At 37.9% G+C, this 27,577-nt stretch overlaps 1 protein-coding gene across 1 annotated transcript in view; it reads right to left on the reverse strand.

Annotated features, from left to right (window-relative positions):
* Window positions 1-18,551, reverse strand: part of Slc16a10 (solute carrier family 16 member 10) — a 120,039-nt gene extending 101,488 nt beyond the window's left edge. Inside the window, exon 1 of the mRNA XM_027928269.2 lies at window positions 18,028-18,551. Within this exon, the coding sequence (XP_027784070.2) occupies window positions 18,028-18,346 (319 nt within the window). The 5' untranslated portion in view covers window positions 18,347-18,551. The remainder of the gene's footprint in view (window positions 1-18,027) is intronic.
* Window positions 18,552-27,577: the final 9,026 nt, after the last annotated feature.

Genomic DNA, 27,577 nt, shown 5'->3' on the forward strand with positions numbered 1-27,577 from the left:
AAAAAATTTAAAAAAAATAAAAATAAAAAAAAAAATGGTTAAAATAATACATTTCTATGCTATTTTTTCCACAATAAAAAAATAAGTTTTTACATGTATAATCAACAAATAATTAAACCAGGAGTACTTCTGAGTCTCCAATGGTAATATACCGGTAGAGAGAAGAAGCAATACAGCACAGAGGTAAAAATGGACAAAAACTGTTTGGCTTTGATTCTAATCTTCCATCAATTGTACAATCCACATCCTTTGCTCACCTATCAGAGCACAGCTTGGGAGGCTACAATCTTGGAAACTGGTTTCACCACAAATACATAGTTTCTAATCTTGGTTGAATTTTCAACCCTTGTCCTTAATCAGTTCCCAAAACTTTGCCATTCTCTTTAAATTTGGCACTCTTAGCTTTCTGGTTCTCACTAATGCTACTTTTGCTCCCATTCCTCCTTTCTCTCCAGGTCTTCAATAGGTGGTCCCAAAGCAAGCACTCTACTACTGAGCTACATCACCAGTCTCTACAATTTCTTTTAATTAAAACACACACACACACACACACACACACACACACACATAAATATACAGACACACACACACACACACACACAGAGTGTTATCCTCTTACTAAATTTATAATGTGGATAAACAATATAGAATAAAATTAAAATAGGGTTTATAAGAAAAATGAAAACACATGTCCAAACACTTCCATACCAATGTTTGTAGCAATACTTTTCAAGATGGGAAAAACCAGAAACAACTCAGTTGTTTATCATTGTGTGAATGCATAAAAAATTGTGGTATAGGTATACAATGGAATACTACTCAGTAATAAAAAGAAATTACCTACATGCAACAACATGGATGAATCTCAAAAGTGTCATGCTGAATACAAACAAGACACAAAAGAGAATGCACTGTATGATTCCACTTATACATGCATAAAAATTTATAATTTAAATTATAGTGACAGAAAGCAGATTGATTGTGTCCATGAGCCAGAGTGTAAGGGAAAAAGATCTTCTGCAGAGGGGCCCAAGTGAACATTCTAGAGTGAAAAAAAAAATGCTCTTTATTATGATTGTGATGACAGCTACATGACTGTATATAGTTGTCAGGACTCATCAAATTGTACACTTAAAATTAGTGAATTTTATTATATGTAAAATATCCTTCAAAAAAGCTAGCTTTTAAAAATTAATTAAATGCACCTGGTTCTCTTCCACCGGGTACTTTAGGTGGGGCCCATGACTATAGGTCACTTGGAGAAGCCTGGATGGGTGTGGTTTGCATTCTGCCTCCTGGGCTTAGTGCTTTCTCTTTAGGTGCTGCACATGAAGGTGATGCACGCCCACAACCAGGATTACCTGCTCAGCAGCTCTGTAACAACGTTGGCACCCCATTCACTGTTTGTGCGCTTCTCCTCCAGGTTGCCTGCAGGGATGCTGGGCCTCAAGCCTACGGGTGTCCCCCCCTGGTTCTATCTACCTGGCCTGGCTCCTGTTCTTCATGTTTTATAATTTGTACATCATTTGTAGCACCATCTACACTACCAACATTGGCCTGTTGTTTCTTAGTTTCTGGGAGGTCCAGGAAGCCAGGGGCAAGAGCAATGAGGCCTGACCCAAGCCAGGCTGACCTCATCTGCTTTGCTGTGGCACATGAGCTTTGCCTAAAAGGGCCACATATTTGTCCCTAGAAAGCCCTGCATCCTTCACCTCACTCCCTCTGCAACTACATGAAGGAAAATGGACCAAAATGTGCCTCATCTCTGCCCCCAAGGGCTGATTTCTGCCATTGCCTGGGGGGAGGGCTGAGTGATAAAATTTCTTAAACTAAAAAATAATAATAATTGAATTGAGCCTTCTAAAATGTATCTTAGTTAAGATTTTTAAATTTACACTTCTTTTCTAAAAACCTAACTTATATTTCAATTCTAAGGTAAGTCAGTACCATATAATACTAGTATTTTCTCATACATAACCTTCTTGACTGATTATAAATAATACTTGGCTGAATTCTGTTTTATTTCTACAAAAACCTTATCAAGGCAACAATTTACAACTTAAGTAGACAGGTAAATTTTGTTATTACAAAAATGGCTTTGATTATTAAAAATAAATAAATAAGTAAACAGTATATCTCTGATGGTCCTACATAGCAATCTCATTTACTCTCAAATATTAAGATTCTTTGGAAACTTCCACAATGGACATCTCAAACTCCAAAAGTGAATACTCATCTTCTTTGGAGATACTCTACCCAGGTGGAAAATCTAAGGCAAGGAGAGACTTTCTCCTTTTTTCATTCCCTTAGTATTGAAATGTATACTTATTTTTTTTATTCCCACCCCACTAGCATCCAAAAAAAAAAAAAAAAAAAAGCAGTACTTAAATAATACGGACTTCTTCAAAATTTGATGTATAAATTAGCTCAGGTTTTAATATATAAATAGAATTGTAGCTACATGAGACTCACTTCCTAAACAATCTGTATTCAAACCATTTTTATAATATTGCTAACTTGCCTAATTCTGATCAAAGATGCGTACACAGTTTGCAAGCCTTCCCCTGTGAAGGCAGCTTTGTTCATCCTCAGCTAGAGGTAAGGCTCTGAATTGTGTCTAAGGCCAACCTGAAAATCTACCACAAGATAGTATATTAATGTATTTTCCCTATTGTTCCATACAGTTTCCAGAGTTATAGAATGACCATGCTACAATGCAGGGAGGAAAAGGTTAATGGAAACTTGTTTCCATTCACTTACTATTAGACTTAGAAAAGCTAATCAATTTTGACAGTTTTACTGACTCACTGACTCGCTTCCCAAAAAAACTAGGGATATTTCCAGCTCAATAGAGTAATTATCCAGAGATTAGTGACCAATGATTAATTTATCCTCTTAAGTGACCATGAATTATGGGGATTACATAGCCTTGACATTTTTCCATTATCCATTCTCAGTTGCCACCAGACACCCAAAGTCATCATGACGAATTAGAAGAAGACAGATTAATTGGATTAAGTATTATTTTTACCAGATTTTTTTTCCACTAAGAGTCTACCTTTTAAGTGGCTTGATATTTGTTTCCTAATCAAAGATACAAAAAAGTAACTACCACATATATAAAACTACTTTTAAAAGCATTCACATAACAAATGAACACTAAGATATAAACAACTGTGTTTTGAAGTGAATACCAAAAACTTACATTGCTCTTTTGCAATTCCTGACCTTTGCTGTTATCAAGTTTCTCTATGTCTGGTATGTTGGCATAGGACTTAAAAAATCATAGGGCTTCTGTTTCTCAAATTCTTAAAGAGGAAAAATGGTTTAGATGAACTTTCCTTTTCTTCCTTTGACCATAGTCATTAGAAGTCAAATTTTTTAGTCAGCAAACCAGTACTTCAGTTCCTCCCAGCAAGCAAAACAACAAATAAGCATGGTTAAAATACTGCCTTAGGCCCTGATGTTAATTTTAATACAGACCTTATAAATGAAGCAATATGGTATTAAAAGACACACAGTTAGGCTGGGGATACAGCTCAGTTGGTACAGTGCTTGACTCACAGGCACAAGGCCCTGGGTTCAATCCCCAGAATCTCCAAGACACAGTTACTGGAATGGTAAAGGTATCTTCATGTACAAAAAAAGGAAACAATCGCTTCCCCCCAACATCCTACACCCCACCACCTCCCACCCCAACACCCCTTGCTTTTTACTGGTTCTTCTTCCAGGATCACTGAACTTCCAGCACTTCCAGCAGGGCTTCAATCACAAAAGTGCAATTCAGGACCTGAGTCCTGAGAGATTACAGATCAGCAAGTGAGTCAACATACATGCCCTCTAACAGGCACAGGCCAACATGATTAATAATATCATTCAACATATTTGTGGTGCTTCATACATCTAAAAGTGCTTTAATATTCTATTTTCTTACTCAAATATCCCTACTCACTGAGTGACAGAAAACTAAGGCAAAATACACTCCTGACTCCGTTCCTGGTCAATGTGTGCTTCATGAGGACACCACCTTCCCTATAAATCTCAGATGTCTAAGATGAGTGTACAAAAACAAATTATGTTTTTCACAAGATATAAGCTATTCCACCTAGTCCTAGTCCATACAAAACTTAATTTCATTTCTTCTAGTTTTCCTAGATAATTTTTTAAAGAGCAGAACCTAGTCAGGACATAGTGGCAAACGCCTAAAATTCCAATAGGGAGGGAGGAGGATCACAAATTCTAGGCAAGCCAAGGCATCTTGGCAAGACCCTCAGCAACTCTGAGGGTCTGCCTCAAAATTAAAAAGAACTGGCATATAGCTCAGTGGTAAAGCACCCCTGGGTTCAATCCCCAGTGCGCGCGCGCACGCGCACACACACACACACACACACACACACACACACAAGAATAGAATCTGTATTTGAAAGAACTGTTTTCATTTTGAACTGAGTCAAATAACTGGCCTAGTTTCTAAATTCTGTGAAAGCTGATCTACAAAATAACATCATCTGCTTGTTGAATGGGTTTTCTACCACTGTCAATAAATTACATTTGTATTTGAAATATAAAAATTAGTTGAAATAATTCTAAGCTATTCTCACAGTTTCTCTGTCTAGGATATCTTGAAAATAAGACTTACAGACTGGCTTAAATACATCATGAGTAAAAGAAAAGTCGGCCTGTCAAAAGTCTAAGAGGTTGCTAGGCATGGTGATGCACACCTGTAATCCCAGCAGCTCAGGAAGCTTAGGCAGGAGAATCTCAAGTTCAAAACCAGCCTCAGTAACCTAGTGAGGTCCTGTCTCAAAATTTTAAAAAGAAAGAAAAAAGAAAAATGATGATATCAATTGAAGCAAACTCAATTACCCAGGAGCACCTGGAGGTCTGCTCAAGACAGAATGTCTGGATTTTTATGATTATGTCATATTCCCCTCAGAGACACATGTTCTTTGCAAAGCTCTAGCTCCGACAGGTTCACTCTCAGGCTTCCAGGTTGCATTTCTAGTTATCTGTTTGGCATTATCCCTTGAGGTCCTGCTGGCCTGGAACACTCTGCATGCCTAAAATCTAAGACAGCCTTTCCCTGGCAACTCCTCCTCATGCCCCTGGTCTGGTCGACAGCTCCACTCAGGATTATTGACATCATCTTGGGAGCCCAGTACAAAATAAAAAGGTGGGGCTCTCTGATCAAAACTTACTCAGACACAGGCTCCATATGTCCTCATCCCCTGTTTCAGTGTTCTCCATCAATGTCCACACCCATCATTAGCCAAAAGCCCTCAGTCTATCCTTTGTAATGCCTCACCGCTATTCCATCACTCCCATTTACTTGTTGTACCTCAAATCTCATCCAGCTTTCAGTCAGGGACTTAGTAACCTTAGTGTCCATCCTACTTCTTTCTTCTGCAAATCAGTCAACCTTTTAAAGCACTTCTTCAGAAACCCTCAATTTCTTTCCATGGCCTATCTATCAAATAATGTCCAAACTCCTTCAGTTGGCATTCAGATCTTCAGTCCCCAGCTCTACCATTATTTTCCAGCCTTACCTTCTACAACTTTCCACTACATACCCTGAGTTCTAGCCAAACCAAACTCCTTGATATCCACTTAAATAAGACCTGTAAGTAGTTAAGAATAAAGAACCTGGGTCCTAAAGCCAGACTTATGTTCAAATCTAGCCCCGCTATTTATGGGCTTTAGTAGAGCAGAGACATAATAGTTACATAATAGGATTGCTAGGCAGATAAAAACAGGGTAACATAAAATATACAGCAAAACACAGAAGAGACATTCAGTATTAGAACTGCTCCTGGGTCCTTGCCCAGAACTTGCACCTTTACCTGGAATGCCAGGTGAGAGGAAAGTCTACCAATCCTTTAATGTCTAACTCAAAAGCTACTTTTACACTCATGTTTTCCTTCAGATCACACAAATTATTCAACTTTTACAAAAGTTACCTTCATGAAACCTTCCTTAATCAGCTCAGTCTTCTTTTTATCTTCTCTAAAATCCTATATCTTGTCTGCACTGCATTTAGCATGTATAGCATATTGCCCAGGTTTATTTATGTACACACCATTTTGCCTCCTCTCAAGAGCATGGAGTAAGTCAAATTCACTTCTGCTTCTTGAATGGCTCTTGATATACAGTTTGTAATCAAAAAATCAAATGATTCCTGCCAGGGGCCTATACCTACCGATTATTCCAGTCACTTAGGAAGCTGAGGCAGGAGGATCTCAAATTCAAAGCCAGTCTGTACAACTTAGCAAGATCCTGTCTCAAAAAAAAAAAAAATTTTTTTTTAATGGGCTAGGGACATGGGTCAGTGGTAGAGCACCTACCTCACATGTGCAAGGCCCTGGGTTTGAGCCTCAGCACCAAAACAAAACAAACAAATAAATAAATGATTTTTTTTTTAATTTGAAAAAAAATGGGGAGTGCTGGGGATGTAGCTCAGTGGTACAGTACCCCTGAGTTTGATCCCTAGTACTTCCAAAACAAAACAAATTAAATGATTTCTATGTCCTCTTTTAAAAATAATGGTTAATTTCCCTCCTCAACCTCAACTACAGGAAAGACCTTGACCAACACCTGTGCTGAGAAAGCAAAAGAAAGGGAACAAGGGTGTGCCCTACTTGCGGAGGTGTGTCAGGTGAGAATCTAAGGCCTAGGATAATCTCAAGCCTTCCTAGTATTCCCACCTATAGTAACAAAGTTTGATTATAATATATTCACTGTTTTACATCCTCTTGTATTTCTAGATCTTATTATAAATAATTGCCAAGCCATTTGTTGCTCCTAAAGGACACAAAAACTGAGAAAACACATAGTCTATAAGCACTAAAATATAACCTAAATTGTTTTTTTAAATGCTACCGGAACTTCCCAAATTAGCAAATATTTAAAAATAAATAAATAAAACATAACAATGGTAGGGCTTTCAAGGAGCCAGTACATTGCTGGTGACACTATAAACTTTCCAGTATTCTAAAGAATAATCTGGCAATGTGTAACAAGTGTTATAAAATTACTCATACACTTTGAACCAATAATCTCACTTTTGAACGTATATCCCAAGGAAGCAATCCAAGAGGATAAGAAAATAATTTGTCCAAAGATGTATACAGATATGCTACTTCCATTTCATAACACTATCTGCTACTCAAACAGCCAACAAAGGAGGTCTGGCTGAGTAACCTAGGGTAGACCACTAAGGTAAATATAACACTTAGTGAAACTATTATGTTGGGCCCCCATGGGATAGAGAAAAAACATACCTAAAAAGTGTCACTGAGAAACAGCATACAAAAGTAAATACATCAAGAGCTTTGTAATGTTTTGAACAACCAATAAAAAAATAAATTAATTAATAAAAAAAAGTAAATACAGATAAATATACAATTCCTTATTTGCAATTCTGAAATTTGCAATTCTGAAAAAAAAAAAGGTTTTTAAGATGGTATCAACACTTAAAACAAAACTGGACTTGAACTGACATGAGGCTGTTCATGGTCTTTGTCCCACTTATACTGAATGCTTACACCTTAAAATGCTACTACTCTCCAGGTAAGTAAAAAAGACAAAAAACTGCAGATAAACCAAATCCCTCTCCAAGTAATTGGTTTACAAGGTATCTTAGACTTGTTTAGAGATGTTAAAAAATATGTGTAGGTACCAGACCACTGTTTTATAATTCAAAAAATCTGAATTTTATATTTATACATATGCTTATATATATAAATAAACACATGCATCAGTTGTAAATTTCAAGTAGGAGTCAAGGTTCAGTGTTCCCTCTTTGTTTTAATATATTTCTTTTAGTTGTTGGTAGATTTTTATTTTATTTATTTATATGCAGTGCTGAGAATTAAATCCAGTGCCTCACACATGCCAGGCAAGTGCACTACCGCTGAACCACAGCCCAGCCTCAGTGTTCCCTGGTTTTACTGCTTGGAAAGAGTGAGTATATTCTTCCAAGGAGGCTAACCTTAAAATGCTCCAGGTAAGTAAAAAAGAAAAAAAACTGCAGATAAACAAAATCCCTCTCCAAGTAATTAGTTTCCAAACCAATAAAATGGTACTTATTCTAATTTCTTTTAAAATTCAAGTAGACTTCTACAGAAGATTTCACATTTCTGGGACAGGTTTAGTTGTTAGTCCTACCCAGCATCATTCATAGACCTAAGTTTATAGAAAAAAATGATAAATGCTCATGTTTTATAAAGAATCTTCCAAGTGACTCATAACCAGTCTGATCAAAAATTTCAATTTTAAAATTACTTTAAATCTTTTAGTTTAAATAAACATTTAAAACTTTTCTTTTTTTTTTTTTTTTTTTTAACATCCAGGCAAAGACCCTTTCAATATTTTTCCTGCTTGCCAACAATAAAATATGGGAAAAATGGTTTATTTGCTTTTGCTCCCCATTTAAGTAGCCTATGTAGCAGAAACACAAGAAAACTGCCAAATAACATGTTAGATTAGAAATTATTTATCAACACTGGTTGGGCACATGCCTGTAATCCCAGTACTTCAGGAGGCTGAGACAGGAAGATTGATAGTTCGAGGCCTCAGCAACTTAGTAAGACCCTGTCTCAAAAAAAAAAAAAAAATTTAGAGGACAGAGGAGGGGCTGGAGAAATAGCTCAGTGGTAGAGCACCCCTAGATTCAACCTTGTGGTTGGGGGTGATGAGAAGGAAAGAGAAAGGAATGAAGTAAATTATTTATCAACATGAGTTTAATATTTCCTGAATAATCATGAATAAAAACACAAATATGGGACTATTATCTCTTCTATCTTATCCTTTTCCACCATCACCCTTCCATCAAAAAGGAAAAAAAAAATCAGCAAGAATGTAATGTGTAAGCTGGGCAAGGTAACACACATGTCTATAATCCCAGTGGTTCAGGAGGCTAAGACAAGAGGATCACAAGTTCAAAGCCAGCCTAATCAATTTAGTGAGGCCCTAAGGATCTCACCGAGTTGGGGTGGGGATGTGGCTCAGTGGTTAAGAACTCCTGGGTTCAATTCCTGGTACCAAAAAAAAAAAAAAAAAGAATTCAATGTGTAATCTCTGACTGGGTCATGTGTTAGCACCAAACAATCTACTAGTTTGTTTTTATTATTGTTGTTTTGGTACTAGGGATCAAACCCAGGGACACATCCCCAGCCTTTCTCAAAATAAATCAATTTTTTATTTTGAGACAGGGTCTTGCTAAATTACTTAGGGCCTTGCTAAATTGCTGAGGCTGGCATTGAACTTACAATCCTCCTGTCTCAGTCTCCTGAGCTGATAGGATTACAGGCATGCATCACCACACCTAATTGCAATCTAGCTCTTAATACCTGTACACCTGATATTAAATATCTCTCTTTTGATCCAAAATTAAAACGTGTCCAAATTCTTTGATCTTATTTAAAAATCTCTTTATCAGTTTCAGACAATGAACACTTTCTCCAAATATAAAAAGACAAATTAACAGCTGCAACTAAAACTCCATACAATTAGTATTTACTTATTCATTTCTATAAAACAAGTTTAAAGAGGCAAGTTTACTATTATGTCATTAATACAGGGATGGGAATACTGCTATCAAATATTACATCACTGTATATGGACATCGGCACTTTCTGCCCCCATTTGCACTAAAACATCAATTAACTTTGTGGAATGTCATTGTTTAAACAACCATTGACAAATGTGAATCCTCTGGGATTCTGTCACGTGACATTACAACATGAAGTCAAAACTAAAGAAAAGGATAATTTTTAAGCAAGATGAAAATATTTTTACTATTAAAATAATCATAAAGGGTCGAGGATATAGCTCAGTAGCAAAGAAAATGAAGCCCTGAGTTCAATCCCCAGCACCAAAATATACAAAACAAAACACCTATCACCAGACTAACTTTTTTGAGTAGGCATGAACATTTATCTACCCAGAAAATATTATTTCCATTTAGCTGAGCACTATGGTGCACACTTGAAACCAGACAAGCTAAGAGGCTGAGGCAGGAGGATGGCAAGTTCAAGGCCAGCCTCAGCAACTTAGCCAGATCTTGATTCAAAATAAAAATAAAAAGGACTGGAATGTAGCTCAGTGGTATAGCACACCTGGGTTCAATTCCCATTAATGAAGAAAAAGAAAATTTCTATTTAATAAAATGTTTCTTCTTAGTTTATAAAATGTATCTCAGAATTGCTTTTTGGATCCAATCTTAGTGTGTCACAAAAATACATTTTGGCTTTCTAAACTTTTGCAGAACACTGTTGAAGCATTTACTTTTCAGCAAAAAATTGGTACTACCTGACGACAGACCAAGGCATCTTTCCCTATTACCATTATTTAACAGTGAGTTTTCATCATTTAGATTTAACTATCTAAAGCATACCTTTCTTTCATTTTTTTTGTTTGTGTTGTTCTGTTTTTTTGGTTTGGGGGATTTTTTTTTTCTCCTAGATGCTGAGGATTGAACCCAGGGCCTTGAGCATGCTAGACAAGACCTCTACTACTGAACTATATTTTAAGACCTTTGAATTGAATTTTAAACTCTTATATATAATATATAGAGACACGTTTTTATTCGTTGTTGATGAATTTTTAAATTTTATTTACATATTGGTATGTGGTGCTAATAATCGAACCCAGTGCCTCACACATGCTAGGCAAACACTCTACCACTGAGCCACAACCCCAGCCCAAATTTTAAACTCTTTAATGAGTGATTATCAAGTGGGGGGACTAGAGGAGGAGATAGGCAGCATAATTTCCTAAGAGGAGTACATGAAAGGTCCAGAGAGGCACAATTAGTAATTTATAAGTAAATAAACATATATGTATATAGATACATATACACACATATGTATATATATATATAAACTGTGTTGTATATATACTTTTTTATAATTTTATATTTTTTAAAAAAGGAATCCTAATTGTTTCTGTAACACAACTAAAAGTAAACCTGACAAAACTTTGGCTAGGGATTAGAACAGAAGCATGGCTTTATGTTCTTAACATTAGGGCTGCTTGGGGCTGGGGATGTGGCTCAAGCGGTAGCACGCTCACCTAGCATGCGTGCGGCCCGGGTTCGATCCTCAGCACCACATACCAACAAAGATGTTGTGTCCGCTGAGAACTAAAAAATAAATATTAAAAAAATTCTCTCTCTCTCTCTCTCTCTTAAAAAAAAAAAAAAAAACATTAGGGCTGCTTACTTACAAGAAAAGGTAAACTATCCTTGAAGGTATCAAATTATTCAAAGACCATGATATTTTTATGTTTATCATGAGGGAATAAGAAAGAAACAATGGTTTGATCCATAAACATTATTTTCAAATCTGTATTTCACATTTGTCCTTTAATTAAAAATTAGTGAAATGAAAAATGACTCTGACTTGGGAATAAGCAAGTCATCTTCTCAGCTCTTTATTCTAGTTTCAATATGAAAGTAAGTTTGTCATTAATGAAGACACTTTAGCAAAGAAGGCATGGCACACACATTGAGTCCAGGTACATCTGAGAGCACTGCCTTCCTCCAACACTGCGGACTCTGAGAGTCTATCTTGTGTGGTGGGTCTGTGTGGTTGGAGCTGCCCTTCTGAATCTCTGCCAATGAAAACACCCACAGTTCCTAAGTGGGTGGCACCAGGCTAAGCAGGTGGTCAGAACTGTGGAGAGCAGTTTATTCCAGTTATGTTTGGGGTTAAGTTTTTTGTTTTGTTTTGTTTTGAGGTTTGTTTGTTTAATTTGAATATGAGGTCAGATTTATGGTAATGACAAACCTAAATAAAATTCCCCCTACACCCAGGTACTGGAAGTTGAACCCAGGAACACTCTACTACTAAGCTACAACCACAGTCCTTTTTATTTTTATTTTGAGACAGGGTCTTGCTAAATTGCCCAGGCTGGACTCAGATTTGCGATCCTCCTGTTCAGCCTCCAGATTCACTATATTATAGGCACAAGCCACTGAGCCCAGCTCTAAATGGAATTCTTTTCCAAAAATGATTTCACAGTTTTCTGATGACTTGTATAGACGACATCATTGAGGTTCGGGAGAATATACAAGTAAACACTCAGGAAATTGTTCCAAAGGAAAGAAAAAAAAAAGAAGGGTTCTACTTTCAGGACAATTCATTATATAAGTACAAATTTCCCCCAGTTAAAAAGATGTTCTTAAATTCAATTTAATTTTTGTAACCCAACCCTAAACTGTGAAAGTTACAACTTCTTTATCTATAAATGTCATCCTAACTAAGCTGGCTGGGCAAAGTGATGCACATGCCTGTTGTATCTGTAATCTCAGCCACTCAGAAGACTGAAGCAAAATTATCACAAATTCAAGGCCAACCTGAGCAACTTAGTAAAATGCTGTCTCAAAATAAAAAATAAAAAGGTCTGGGGGTAGCTCAGTGATATAGCACCCCTGGGTTCAATACTCAGCACAAAAGAGAGAAAGAGAGAGGGAGGGAGATATTGATAGGTGTTGCAAAATGCTTTCATTCCTGAATGGTATCAAAAATCCTACTTCATGCTCGGTAAGGTGGGGCACAGCTGTAATCCCAACAACCTGGAAGGTTGAGGCAGGAGGATTACAAATTTAAGGCCAGCTTCAGCAACTTAGTAAGGCCATAAGCAACTTAGAAACACTACCTCAAAACTTAAAAATTAAAAAAAAAAAAGTGTTAGGGATGTAGATCATTGATAAAGTAGCCCTGTGTTACCAGTACCACCGCCCACCCCCCAAAAAAAAAAGTTAAATAGTTTTTAAAAGTTGACTATCAAAGTCCTGAAAGGGAGGTTCTTTAGCCACTATCATTAATTCAACCCTGTACAGTAATATCACAAAACCTACTGGAACCTGTGATCCTCCTGTCTCAGCTCCTGAGTCACTGGAATTAGGGACATTCACCACTGATATTTTTAAAAAACTCAAATACACAACTACAACATTTGTTTTCTTTAGGAAGAAAGTAGTATGTAAGTAAATGAGATTAATGCCCTAGCAAGATCCCAGAATGTGTCCCATGACACTGTATCAGGAAGATAAACAGGAACTATATACTTCATCAGTCCACGGATTTTCCAATAACAGAATTAAACAAAGTTCTAATTTCTATGTGAAAACAATATTCCAGTTAATTGTAGAATTTGTTTTAGTTTTTCAAAAAATATAGATACCCCTTCACCCTGACAAGAAGCATTCACATGTGAACAAGAAAAAACTGAAGAAACAACTCAAGCTCACCTTACTCCCTCTGATCTACAACTACTACCAACACAGTAAGATGTGCGAGGCACATCTCAAGAGTTCCATGTTCCCACAGCTATGCCCCGTAATGAGACTGTGTTGCCATGAGTATTTTTCTTTTGTTCTACTCCCAACTTGGAGTTCAGCTGACTTTCCCTGAATTTCACAGTAAGATTTATAACCATAGAGAAAGAGGCCATCAAATGCCTTTCCCAGCATACACTACCTACTGAAATACCCACAGAATTTCTGCCTTTTAGAGTAAGAGGGAGTCCTTATATTGCAAATGCCTTTCAAGTATTCTATCACTTCCTGTCTGTTACTCATTTGAATCTCTTTATTTTTTTAATTTTTAATTTATTTTTTAAAAAATAAATGACAGCAGAATGCATTATAATTCTTATTACACATATACAGCACAGTTTTTCATATCTCTGGTTGTATATAACGTATGTTGACACCAATTCGTGTCTTCATACATGTACTTTGGATAATGATGTCCATCACATTCCTATCCTTGCTAACCTCATTTGTATCTCAACATATTCTATAAACTCCTTGGGAAGGACATATCTCTCTCAGTCACTATCTCCAATGCCCCCAACACAGAGCCCAAAACAGGGTTACACTGTGGTTAAGCATTTATAAAATAAGGAGGATAAACAGGAAGATACGTAAAGTCACTTAAACCTTAGTGCACATGAATTTCTTCTGGCCCTTTCCTAAGAAAGTTTGGCTGTATCATCCATTATGTAGGAAGAATTAAGAAAGCCCTGCAGAGAAGCAAGCCTAAGGGAAGCTCCTCTTCATTCTGCCATGAAGGATTGCCCTGGATTGAATTAAAGGAGCATGTTCTCCAAAGAAAGCCCCAGACTCTTGCTTGAAAGCCATATAAAAAGTACAATGTTTTTCTGTGGAAGTCTCACCACACTTCAAAAATCTATTTCAACAAGACATGAATAATTGGCAATTGTTGCTGAATGTAAGGTAATTTTAAAAGCAGAGACCCGCTGGTAGTGTAACCACACCTATATCCCAGCTACAAGTTGGAGGGCCAGTGTGAGCAATTTAGGGAGACCCTTTCTCAAAAAGTAAAATGGATTAGGAATGCATCACAGTGGTAAAACATCTCTAGGATCAATTCCTAACACAGCAAAAAAAAAAGTAGTAGTTACAGAGATCCTAACCTTTTAATCTTTCAGACTTCTTTATAACCCCTGAATGCCTTCTCCAGTATTCAAGCAATCATTAGTCAACATTAAAAAAAAAAAAAAAGTCAAATTTGCAGAATTTTATCAAGCCAGTGCAATATGATCAAAGGTTAAAAATCCAGTTCCTGGAGTCAGATAAACTTGAGGTTAAAATCTGGTTCCACTACTTACTTGAAAACTCTGTGGGCCTGAGTTTTCACATCTGAAAAGAATTAACAAGGCCTATCTGATGGAGTTGCAGTAATGTTTAAATAGGACCCCATATAAAATGCTTACCATTAGGTAGTACTCAAGAAATGTGGGGCTGAGGATGTGGCTCAAGTGGTAGCGCGCTCGCCTAGCACACGTGAAGCACTGGGTTCAATTCTCAGCACCACATAAAGATCAAATAAAGATAGTGTGTCCACCTAAAGCTAAAAAATAAATATTAAAAGAAAGAAAGAAATGTGCACCATCACTTGGAGACCTAGGTACCCATTCTATCACCACCTCCCTTTGTATCCTCAAGATAATCATTCATTGTAAAGCTAATGAAAACTAGGAGACAGAACTAACTGCCCCCTAAGGCCAGCATTATCAATCATGAATAAGGTAACCAGAAAACACACCAAAACTTCAAACAGGCCGGGCATAGTAGCACACGCCTGTAATCCCAGTGGCTCAGGAGGCTGAAGCAGGAGGATCACAAGCTCAAAGCCAGTCTCAACAACTTAGCAAGGCCCTAAGCAACTTAGGGAGATTCTGTCTCTAAATAAAATATAAAAAAGAGCTGGGGATCTGGCTTAGTGGTTAATCACCCCTGTACCAAAAAAGCACCTCAGTACCAAAAAAAAGCCTTAAACAAATTCCAAATAATTTGTGTTGTTCTTGAAGCTTGTTTGCATATGTTTGATTACTGAAGACTCAGCATTAGAAAATCAAAATGAAAAAGCCTAAACAGCCAAATTTCAAAGCAGCTGGGGGTGTAGCTCAGAGGCCAAGCACTTATCTCCAGTGAGCAAGACCACTATCTATAAATAAATAAATAGATACACAGATAGATAAATTCATATCTGGTATTCTCAAATATTCACTGCTGCTATAGATGGTGAACTTTATGAAACTACTGGTGGGGGCTGGGTAGAGAACCTTAACAATATTGACTTAAATACTATCTTATGGGCTGTAGGTATAGTTCACATCTAGCATGTGCCAGACCCTGGATTCAATCCTCAACACCACACACACAAAAAAAAAAAAAAAAACCCTACAAGAGATTCAAAGAGAGTGCAAGAGGCAAACCAGGTTCCTTCCTTTCCCTCACTGCTTTTGTTTGGATCTAGAATGTCTACCAAAAACCCTGTATTAAGACTTGGTCTCCAACTTGGTACTGCTGGGAGATAGTGAAACCTTTAAGAGAAGCCTAGTGGGAGGTCTAAGATCATGGGGGCACAACCTTGAAGGAGACTGTGAGACCCTGACCACTTCAACACTCTCTTTCAGTTCTGGTCATGAGATAAATGGTTTTGCCCCACAGCACTAAAACTGAAAAGCAATGGGCCAACCAATCATAGACTGAAATCTCCAAAACTGTGAGCCAAAATAAACTTTTCTTCTTTATAAGTTGATTATCTCAGGTATCCATTACAGATTAGAAAGCTGCTAATGCACTAACCTTGAGCTACCCAGTACTGGGATATTGTAACCAACTGGTACTTTGGGAATGCATAGTAGGTAGAAACTTTCACACTGTAAAATTTCAATCCCTAGAAAAGCTATCATCTCAGTCTGTCCATTTGTCAGTCAGTCATGTGATCAGTTGGGGTCACAGTCAGTCTCTCTCTTCCTCCCTCTCAAAAAAAAAGGAAGATGAAAACTCAGACACCAATGGCATCTATTCACCAGAGTTGCAAAAATAATGGTAAACAAGATTGCAGTTGTTTTTACTCTATCAAAAATCTATAATCCAAGGCAAGAATATACTAAATGCTGCAGGAACTAGTCTGAAAATGCTAACTCCCTCAATTCTTTCTCCTTTTGAATTTTTCACTCCAAAATACTCATATAGAAAATACAAAATTTTGTTAACTATTAAATACACACATCTATTCTACTGAAATTTACAAAGATTGCTTTTCATAAATAGTAAGGACATATTATTATATTTCAAACACTTCTGTATCTCTTTGACCTGCACAACACAGCTGCTTCAATAGTTATTTAAGAAACAGAAATTTCAGGTTAAGTATTATTCACATGCACAAGAAGACAATGTACAAGAATATTTATTGCAGCTTTGTTTATAATAAATTTGGGAAGCAATATAAATGTCCATTGAAGTAAGGGAGAATGCATAAAGTACAATATACCCATAATGAAAATCACATAAGGTAAAGTGGAAAGAATTTGAGCTAACAGCTGAAATTGAGGTTATTATATGGATAAGTCCTAAACATTATACAAAACAAAAGAAAATCAGGTTGTGGAGTGATACAAATATTATAATACTATTTATATAAGATTTTTAAATCTTCAACATTACCTTTGCCTTAGAATTTGTTACTATAGTCCTGCTTATTCTAGGTATGCACACTAAAGATTACTAATCATATAAAGTTCCCCAAATGGCAGAGAGGGATCCTGATTTAGTAATGAAAATTACTTAGCCCTTAAGACTAGGTGATATGTGTTCTCTGCATTCTGCTACTCATCAAGAAACTCTATTTCACTGAGCTTCAGTTTTCTCACCTCAATGGGTTGATAACTCTTGCTTTGCAAGCTGAGAAAAATAATTAATGGGGAAATGTTTCACTGAAGATTTTAGACGTTTGTTAGTTTTTTGTTGTTGTTGTTGTTTTGGGGTTTTTTGGGGTTTTTTGTTGTTGTTGTTGTTTGGCCTAATCAGTCAAGAGGTAAGGTAATAATGAAAAAAGCTGAGTCTATGCCTTTCACACGTTGTTTAGTATATTGTAGAAGATGTCCAAGAACACAGAAGGAAGGGGCAATCCCCTCACCTTTCTCTTCCTAGTCCCAGATGCAGATGCCTCCTATGCTTTCTAAATTTAGCACGGGAAAGAGCGATGTGAAACTGGCTTTCCACAGGCTTTTCGTGACCTTGGGATACATTTTTCATCTCTCCATCTACCAAGCCACCCCGGCCCCAACATACACCCACCCTCTGCAGCCGAGCAGGCTGAATAACCCAATCGTCCAGGACAAGAAAGAGACTGTAAAAAATGACAATGAGATGTTGTTGGTGTTGGAAGATTCTGTTTGTTTTCTAACACTAAGAGGGAAAGTAATGTGGACTTTTAGCGCCCACTCTGCGGAGGGGAGAAGTGGAAACCTGGGCTTATTTGCAAGAAGTTCTGCAACTTGTTTCCACACAGTCCCTGCATCTGATTCCACACAAAGACTGGCACACCGAGCCGCAGGCTCCATAGGTAACAGGACAGACACAGCGCTCTTCCCCTCCGGCACATGGGGAACCACCATGATTGACACTGGGGCACGGACATACACCCAGCACATGGAATGCGCTTGGGGACCCCGCGTCCCCCAGGGCTGGTTGCTGCGCCTCACCTGTCTTAAAGACCATCTTGTCACCGTCCTTGGACCCGAAAGTCTTCAGCATGGACACGAAGAGCACCCCACAGGCATTCTGGATGCCGAACACCGACCCATTGCACCACATAGCCGCCAGCATCACTAGCCAGCCCCAGCCGCCCTCGGGGGGCTCCCGGGGCTCCCGGGGCTCCACCTCCACCTTCTCAGCGGCCGCCTCAGAGCCTTCCGAGGGTCCCGGGTCAGACAGAGGCGCTTCCCCCACCGGTGCGGGGCCGGGCGGCTGCTCCTCGCTCGTCCCCCGCACAGCGGCGGGTTCCTCCTGGGAGGGCACCATGGCCCGGGGCGGAGAGCGCGAAGGCGCGGGTTCCCGGCCGGCTTTCGAAGGAACAGGGAAAGCCGCGCGGGCGGATCAGGAGGCCGAGGCGAGGACGGTAGAGCCCTTGACTGGCAAGCAGGCGGGCGGCCAACGGCGCAGAGACCGCCGCGAAGACGGCAGCGGCGCGCGAGCACCTCTGGACTCAGGACTCGCGCCTCACAGTCCACAACCCTGCACTCCCGACGGAGCTCGTGGCCAGCGGCCGGTTCTTAAAGGCGCCCCCAGCCCGGCCGGCAGGGGGCGTGGCCGGCAGCGGGACGTGCCCCCAGAGCCCACAGATGATTGGGCCTCGAAAGGCGGAGGCGGGACGCCCCGTGGCGCAGGGCCCGGGGAGCCAGCTGGTGGCGGTGGCTGTGGCTGTGCGCGTCTGCCTTGGGGCCTCCTGCTAACTGGAAGGCGCCGGGGTCACAAAGGTGCAGGTCACCCCTCCTCGGAGTGCTAACAAGAGGGGTGCGTCTACTCCTAGGTACAGGTTGGGTCATCCGGTCAGTAGCACTGGGTCTTTACCCCCAACTCAGTGTCAGCGTCACAACCAAACTAACATCTCTTGGGTTTTTTTGTTTATTTTTTGGCGTTCAGTTCTTCGTGCTAATTATAAAATACATTATGCCACTTGCCTACTTAGGAAATCAGAAGAAAAAGAGGCCTTATTTACTTCATTCCTTCTGCATTCGTGTACAGTTTCCTTTGAATACTTGGCACATTGAAGATGCTCATTTTGGAAGACAAACTAAAATTCTAAAAACTTCAACCAACAAAGTATTTTTGAGACAGCTAGAAAACATTAATTTTCAAATATGTACAGTTGTTTTTACTTTAAACAATTACTAAAATCTTTATTCAACTCTGTCTTCCTGAGCATGAAGTGTCAATGTGCATACCTAAAAAGTAACTAACTAGGTGTGCAATATTGAGGACGATTTTTAATTTCTCATTTACTCAGATTCTTCACTTCAACCAAAGTCAAAATATGCCAACCACTTATGTGCTTATGTGCCCACCATTGTGGAGGAGTATACAGATGACTGAAATTAGTCACATATCTGCCTCTTGAAGCTAAAGTAGTAGGAAGAAAACAGAGTCCTGGGATAGAACAGGAGTCTCAAAGATGTGAGCCATTAAATTCTATGATAATGAAACTATTAAATTATCTTCAGAACTCTAAAGAAGAGCTTCAGCAAGTAGTCTTTGAGCTGAACCCTGAATGGTACACAGGACTTCAGTAGACAAAGATAAGCAAAGAGCATTTCTGCTAGAGAAAACAGTATAAACCAAGGAAAGCAGGGTATGCCTTAGAAACAGGGAACATAGCTCAAGTACAATTGGATTTAGAAATAAAGTTAAAATAGAGCCATAGGTTGAATCTGGAATGGCCCCCAAAGGCCCATGTATTAAAGGATTGGTCCCCTAGCCTTCAGCACTATTAGGAAGTGGTGAAATCTTTAAGAGGAGGTGCCTACTAGAGATTCTTAGGTCATAAGATTCATGACTTCAGGTGGGGACATAACTCGGTTGGTAGAGTGCTTGGCTCCCATGCACAAGGCCCTGGGTTCAATCCCCAGCACCACCAAAAAAAAAAAAAAAAAAATCATGACCTCAAAGAAAATTGGGGGATCCTGGTCTCTTCTTTCAGGTCCATGAGCAATGAGTTCAATCAACTATGGACTTAAACCTCCAAAACTATGAGTCAAAGTAGGCCTTCCTCTTTATAACTCACCTCAGATATTTGCTGCAGTTAGGGAAAGCTAACTAACATAAATAGTAAACTAAGAAGTAGTCTCACAAGTGCACAGATGAGTAAAGCTGTTATCCCAGCCTTGTCAGAAATAAGGCAAAGTCAAAAGCAAAAATGTAAAATCAGTAGAGGTTTAATCAAATATAAACTATATAAACTCTAAAATTTTTGATGTTAACCTCTATTTATTGACTTTGAAAGTTGTTCACAACATATTATTGTGCAAAAAAGCCCAAATATATATATATTTCATAACCCAAATAAATACCCAAGAGTCAATACTGTAATAAGTAATTGGCTAAATAAATAAATGGGGGAGGGGAGCTGAAGTTGTAGCTCAATGGTAGAGCACTTGCCTAGCACATGTAAGGCATTTGGTTCTATCCTCAGCACCACATAAAAATGAGTAAATAAAATAAAGATATGTGTACATCTACAACTAAAAACTTTTTTAAAAAAGTTTTTTAAACATAAAGGTATTGTGTCCATCTACAACTGAAAAAAAATTAATAATAATAAAATAAATGGGTGAAGGAAGGCAGACATATCTTTCCTTTGGAAGACTTCCCAAAAATGTATGACAGCTGGGCTTGGTGGTGTATACCTATAATCCCAGCAATATGGGAGGCTGTGGCAACAGGGTCTCAAGTTCAAGGCCAGCCTCAGCAATTTAGCATGAATCTTAGCAACTTAGCAAGACCCTTGTCTCAAAAAATTAAAAGGACTGAGGATGTAGCTCAGTGGTAAAGCACCCAGGGTTCAATCCCCAGTACCAAAAAAAGGATGGGGGTATGCTTCATGACTTCCTTTTAAAGAGTGCAGCATGAAGAGGGGGGAATCGATACCTTTAGACTGTGGAAACTGACAGACACTACTACCTCAACCAGGTGATAAAGTATGGATCTGTGTATGATCTGTGATACAATGTGAAGATGGAAGTTTACATTTTTTATTTTTTCTTTCTTTTTTTGGCTTTCCCCTATGGTTTCATAGGTTTGATTTAACCTAATTTAACAACAAATTCCAACTGAGTGACATTCTACAAAACACCTGATAAATACTCTTCAAAACTGCCAAAGTCATCAAAAACAACTAAAAGTAGTCTAAGGAGACATAACATATCCTGGATCTGAAAAATCCTGGAACAACAAAAAAATAATAATATGCAAAAACTAAGGAAATCTGAATTAAGTATGGACTTCAGTTAACAATGTATCAATACTGGCTCACTAATTATAACAAATGTAGCATTTTAATGTAAGATATTAATAAGAGGAACTGAATGAGGGAATATGAATACTTACTCTGCAATATTTCTATAAATATAAAACTGTTCTGAAAAATAAAGTCAGATTTTTGTTTATTTGGTTTTTTTGTTGTTTTACAATACTGAGGATTGAACCTGGGTGGGGTAGGGAGGGAATGGTGTTCTACCACTGAGCTATATTCCCAGCCCTTTTTATTTTGAGATATGGTTTCACTACATTGCCCAGGGTAGCCTTGAACTTGAGATCCTCCTGCCTCAACCACCTGAATAGCTAGACTGTATTACAGGCATACCTGGCTAAAAAGTAAAGCTTATTTTAAAAGAGTATATAGAGCACAATTCTATTATTGTAAACATGTTTATTTATGTGTACATAACAATGTATGAAATATGATATGGTTTATTTTGAAAGTTTCACCTTATATAAAATTGTTATATATAGTATTTATACACTGAGACTATGAAAATAGTTTTTATTTATAGCTTATTCTCAAAATTCGTTTCTATTTATTTGTCAACATTATTTCTAAGCATTATGCAGTGTACCCTATTTTCAGAGTAAAGTTTGGCACTTCTCAGAGGGATTGATCTATGAGCAGCTCTGACTTAAAGGATAAAAAAGTTAATACCCACAATCACTTAGCACAGACTCGGGCATAGAAAGTTCTTAGGAAATGTTAACTATTACTATTATTATTGTTGTTGATTACAAATAATGTAACTCATTGTTCCTGCTGACTCCCCATCACCACTATCTTATTGGAATCAAAGCAATTCAAATGGACTCACCTGTAATCCCCATCAACTTGGTTGGCTGACACAGGAGGATCACAAGTTAAAAGCCAACCTCAGTAACTTAGCAAGGACCTAAGCAACTTAGGGAAACCCTGTCTCAAAATAAAAAATAAAAAGGGTTGGGGGTGGGCTGGGGTTGTGGCTCAGAGGTAGAGCGCTTGCCTAGCATGGGTGAGGCACTGGGTTCAATCCTCAGCACCATATATAAATAAATAAAGGTTCATTGGGAAAAAGGGGAGGGCTGGAGATGAGGTTCAGTCATTAAGCATCCCTGGACTCAATCCCTAGTACCAAAAAAGAAAGGTATTTTAAATGGATTACTTTGCAGTATTGGGGATCAAACTCAGGACCCCTCAAACATACTAGGCAAGTGCTTTACCATATTAAAATATAAAACATTTAAATCTAGGAATTTAAACATATTTATCCTTAGCTATTACGTTATCTATACCTTAAGAGAATTTTTTTATTTTCCATGAATCACTACCCAACTCACAAATCACCATTTATCAAAACCTGGTTCAAAGTCTCTCATTGCTAATTATATCTATTTGATAGGTTGAATCCAAGGCAAAGTATTCTCCCAGACCCCAGACTGAGTGAAGGGTATGTGCTGAAGTACGCTAGTTATTCTAGGAATTGGCTTTACTTTTGTCTCCACTGCTTTCCATTGTTTCTCTCAAATTTCTAATGTAGTAAAAGAAAAGGTACCAGGCATAGTGATGCACACCCATAATCCCAGCAATTGGAGGCAGAGGAGGGAGGATTGCAACTTTGAGGCCAGCCTCTGCAATTTAGCAAGATGCTGTCTTAAAAAAAAAAAAAAAAATGTTCTTCCATCTTTTGCCATGGGAAGAAGGTCCTCACTAGATGCTGGCCCTGCAGTCTTGGACTTCCCAACCTTAGAACTATAAGAAATAAATCTCTGTTTCTCATAAATTACCTCATCTCAGGTAATCTTCTATAACAGCACAAAACAAATTAAAATACCTCCTTTCTCTTTTTCAGAATAGTGAAATCTTAATCTTCAAGGCTTAACTTTAAAATGGAACCTGCCTCTCTGAAGTCTTTATTGATTCTTTTTTCTAAACTGCCATATTTTATTCATAGCAATTTTTATAGTAGTTTTCAGTCTCCTGAAAGGGTAGGAATTATCAGATAGGTCAGATCATATATCCCAAATCTTTTTTTCTTTTTAGTACCGGGGATTGAACCTACTAAGCTACATCCCTAACCCTTTTATTTTTTATGTTGCAACAAGGCCTTGCAAAATTGTTGAGGCTGGCTTTGAACTTGTGATCCTCCTCCTTTAGTCTCCCAAACTGCTGGAATTACAAGGGTACCCTGTCATACCCATCTTCTCCCTAATCTAGAGGTGCACAATAAATATCTGTTAAACCAAAATGAATAAAATTCAAGAATACCCTAAAGAACCACAAAACATTGTTTTCTGGTTTTAAGAGTAATACATTCTTGGGGGGGGGGGGGACATTGTTTTTCCTGATAGTGGGAATCAAATCCAGGGGCATTTAAGCACTGAGCTACATTTCCATCCCTTTTTATTTTTTTATTTTGAGCTAGGTCTTACTAAGATGCTCAGTGGTAGAGCACTTGCCTAGCATGCGTGAGGCCCTGGGTTCAATTCTCAGCACCATATATAAATAAATAAAGGTTCATTGGGAAAAGGGGGAGGGCTGGGGATGAGGTTCAGTCATTAAGCATCCCTGGACTTGATCCCTAGTACCAAAAAAACCAAACAAACAAACAAACTCAAGCATCAGTTTCCTGCCTCAGCCTCCCAAGTCGCTAGCATTACAGGTATGTACCCCTGGGCCAGTCAATACATTTATTATAGCAAATATCATAAAAAGCAATAAAGGTAAACTTATTTATTATAGAACCCCCTCAAATATCCTAACTTAACCTGTATTATTTTTTAAATATTTTTAGTTGTACATGGACATAATACCTTTATTTTATTTATTTATTTTTATGTGATGCTGAGGATCAAACCCAGTGCCTCACATGTGCTAGGCAGGTGCTCTACCACTGAGCTACAACTCCAGCCCCTACTATTTTTTATCATTTACATTTTTGTATAGTAAATTATTTATTATTTATGTATTTGTAAATAACTTTTGTAGTATACTTCCTTTATAAAATTTAATGTTATGACCAAAAAATTGTCTCTCTTTTAATTCTAAATTAAAACTGCTTTATCTAAAAATAATGAGTGAGTGGGACATGGTGGAATATGGCTATAATCCTAGCAACTTGGGATGATGAAACAGAAGGACTGCAAGTTGGAGGCCAGTCTCAGCAATTTATCAAGACCCTTAGCAACTTAGGAAGACCCTGTCTCAAAATGAAAAATAAGAAAAGAACTGGGATGTAACTCACAGATAAAGTGTCCCAGGTTAAATCCTTAGTACTAAAAAAGTAAATTTTTTTAAAAGGGGGGGGGCGGGGAGAGGGAGAATTTTTTAATATTTAGTTTTTAGTTTTCGGCGGACACAACATCTTTGTTTGTATGTGGTGCTGAGGATCGAACCCCGGCCGCACACATACCAGGAGAGCGCGCTACCGCTTGAGCCACATCCCCAGCCCAAAAAAAAGTTAAATTTAAAAAAAATAATAAAAATAAAATGAGAGTGAAACGTAAAGGACATTAATAAGACAGGGATACACAGAGAACAGCTAGAATCACTTACTAAATAGGGTCTCTGTCACAGGCCATCTTCAAAGGTCCCTGTTGCTCAAATCTCTAAACAATAAACATACCTACCAATTACCACATAGTATGATCCTTTGGGGAAAAGCCACAAAGCCACAAGTCTACTGTATTTCCTTCTAATCTTTTTTTGTTGTTGTTGTTGTTCCTGTGAATTTTAAAACAAAATCAGAATTATGATTTCATGGACTTAATTGTGAGCTCCCCTTGCCCCCCAAATTTATATACTGAAGGTGTAATCCCCAGTACCTTAAAATGTGATAGTATTTGAGGATGGGGCCTTCAAAGAGGTAATTAAGTTAAAATGAGGCTGTGAGGGTCAAACCCAATACAGCTGGTGTCCTTATAAAAAGAGACATACCGGTGATACCAGGAAAATACCATGTAAGGATACAGAAGAAAGAAGTCATCTGCCAGCCAAGAAGAGAAGCCTCAGGAGAAACCACACTTGATGCCAACATCTTTGTCCTGGACCTTTAGCCTCCAGAACTGTAAGAAAATTAACTTCTGGGGCTGGGGATGTGGCTCAAGCGGTAGCGCGCTCGCCTGGCAAGCGTGCGGTCCGGGTTCGATCCTCAGCACCACATACAAACAAAGATGTTGTGTCTGCCAAAAATTTAAAAATAAAAAAAAATAAAATTAACTTCTGTTGTTCAGGCCACTCAGTCTGTGGATTTTGTTAGAGCAGTCTTACCAAACTAATGCATATTTTTACTACTAATAATAAAGCATAATTTTATATTCTGCATTTTTTATCTAAACTCATCATATCAGAGTTTCCCATTTTATTAAATATTCTTGAAAATCACCATGTGAGCCAGTCATGGTGGCACACATCTGTAATTTCAGCATCTGTTATTTCAACATCAGAGGCTAAGGCAGAAGGGATCACAAGTCCAATGCCAGTGTCTACAATTTAGCAAGACCCTGTCTCAAAATAAAAAATAAGATAGGCTGGGAATGTAGCTCAGTGGTAGTGCAAACCTGGGTTCAATTCCCAATTTCAAAATAACAATATCAACAAAACACCTAATAACTGAAAGAATTCTGCTGTAGAGGTGGACCACAATTTATTCAATCATTTCCTACCATTGCACATAAAATTTATTCTGGGTTTTTCTTTATTATGAATAATATTGCAATAAATCCTTACACAAAAATCTTTGTATCTCAAATAATCTTTTGGGATAGAGTTCTAAACATGAGATTATTGGTAAAAAGAAAAGGAATATATTAAGGACCTAATAATTGCTAAATCTATCAACTCACACTCTGTACTATATGAGACTATTCATATTAGCATATCCTTAGAAGTATAGAATGATGTGATTATTTAAAACTCTATTTTCCAATCTTTGGTTATCAGTAAGAAATGTCATATTTACTTATCATATGCAGTTCCTTATTTACAAATTATCTTCTTGCTGGGTGTGGTGGTATGAACCTGTAATCCTAGTGACTCCAGAGTCTGAAGCAGGAGGATGGCAAGTTCTAGGCCAGCCTTAGCAATTCAGCAAGTCTCTGTTTCAAAATAAAAAATAAAAAGATCTGGGCATGTAAAGTGCCCTGGGTTCAATCCCCAGTCCCCAAAACAAACCAACAATAAAAATTATCTTCTTGATGGTGATTTGCCACTTTTTCCCAGCAGAGAAACTGATATTATTTTAGTGATATTTATGGATACCTCTCCATGTAGGGCCCATGATATCTTGTTGGGATTATTCTCAGGCATTTCATTTTCATGTTGTTTATATCACATGTTGTCTTCTTGGGGGAATGGATTTTTGTTCATGAGAACTTCTAACTGGTTACTGCTAATACAGTATAAAGCAATTAAGTTTTTATAGGGTTATCTGATCTACCATCATAGTGTTATATGTTTTTGATCAATCTAGAGAACTTTAACTAGAGTGCTTCAGTTATAATTAAGTATCTTTTTTTAAAAATTTGCTTTTACTTTTTGTTTTTACTGGCATTGACAGTGAAGCCTGATCTACTAGATTAAGATAATTAACACAAGCCTTAAAAATGTTTATTATTTTTACAGTTTAGATTAGATCCAAAAACATTCTATATTTTTTAAGATTCTATTTATTAAATAGACACATCTTAACTGTGTATATACCTTTCCCCATCTTACATTTCTGATTGAAAATAACTCCAACACTTCATTTTTTCCCAATGCAACAACGTGTGTGTATATGTGTGTGTGTGTGTGTGTGTGTTACTGTGTTATTAGGATTGAACCAGGGGCACTTTATCACTGAGCTACCTCCCCAGGCCTTTTTTTTCTTTTTCATTTTTTTTTTTTTTTTTGAGACAGAGTCTTACTAAATTACTGAGGCTGGCCTCAAACTTGAACAAACTTGAAATCCTCCTGTCTCAGTCTCCCAAGTCCCTGTATTCTAGGCATGCACACTCCCAGCTTCAGTGCTAACAACTTCTAATGTAATGACTTCAGTCCTCAACTACTTTGGTTATTTATCTAAAATGTAAAAGCAAAATATTATATATCAGGTTCTACACTCTTGATTGTCCTAACAGGTTTCTTGAGCCCTATGCTATGATGTTTCTGAAGAATAGGGCAGACATGGCCCCAGGCCCTCTGGACACTCCACAAGTTGCTGTTTGAACACCTCCAACCTGATGGGTGTGACATGG

The sequence above is a fragment of the Marmota flaviventris genome, chromosome 6, assembly GCF_047511675.1.
Source record: "Marmota flaviventris isolate mMarFla1 chromosome 6, mMarFla1.hap1, whole genome shotgun sequence".
NCBI classification, from domain to species: domain Eukaryota; kingdom Metazoa; phylum Chordata; class Mammalia; order Rodentia; family Sciuridae; genus Marmota; species Marmota flaviventris.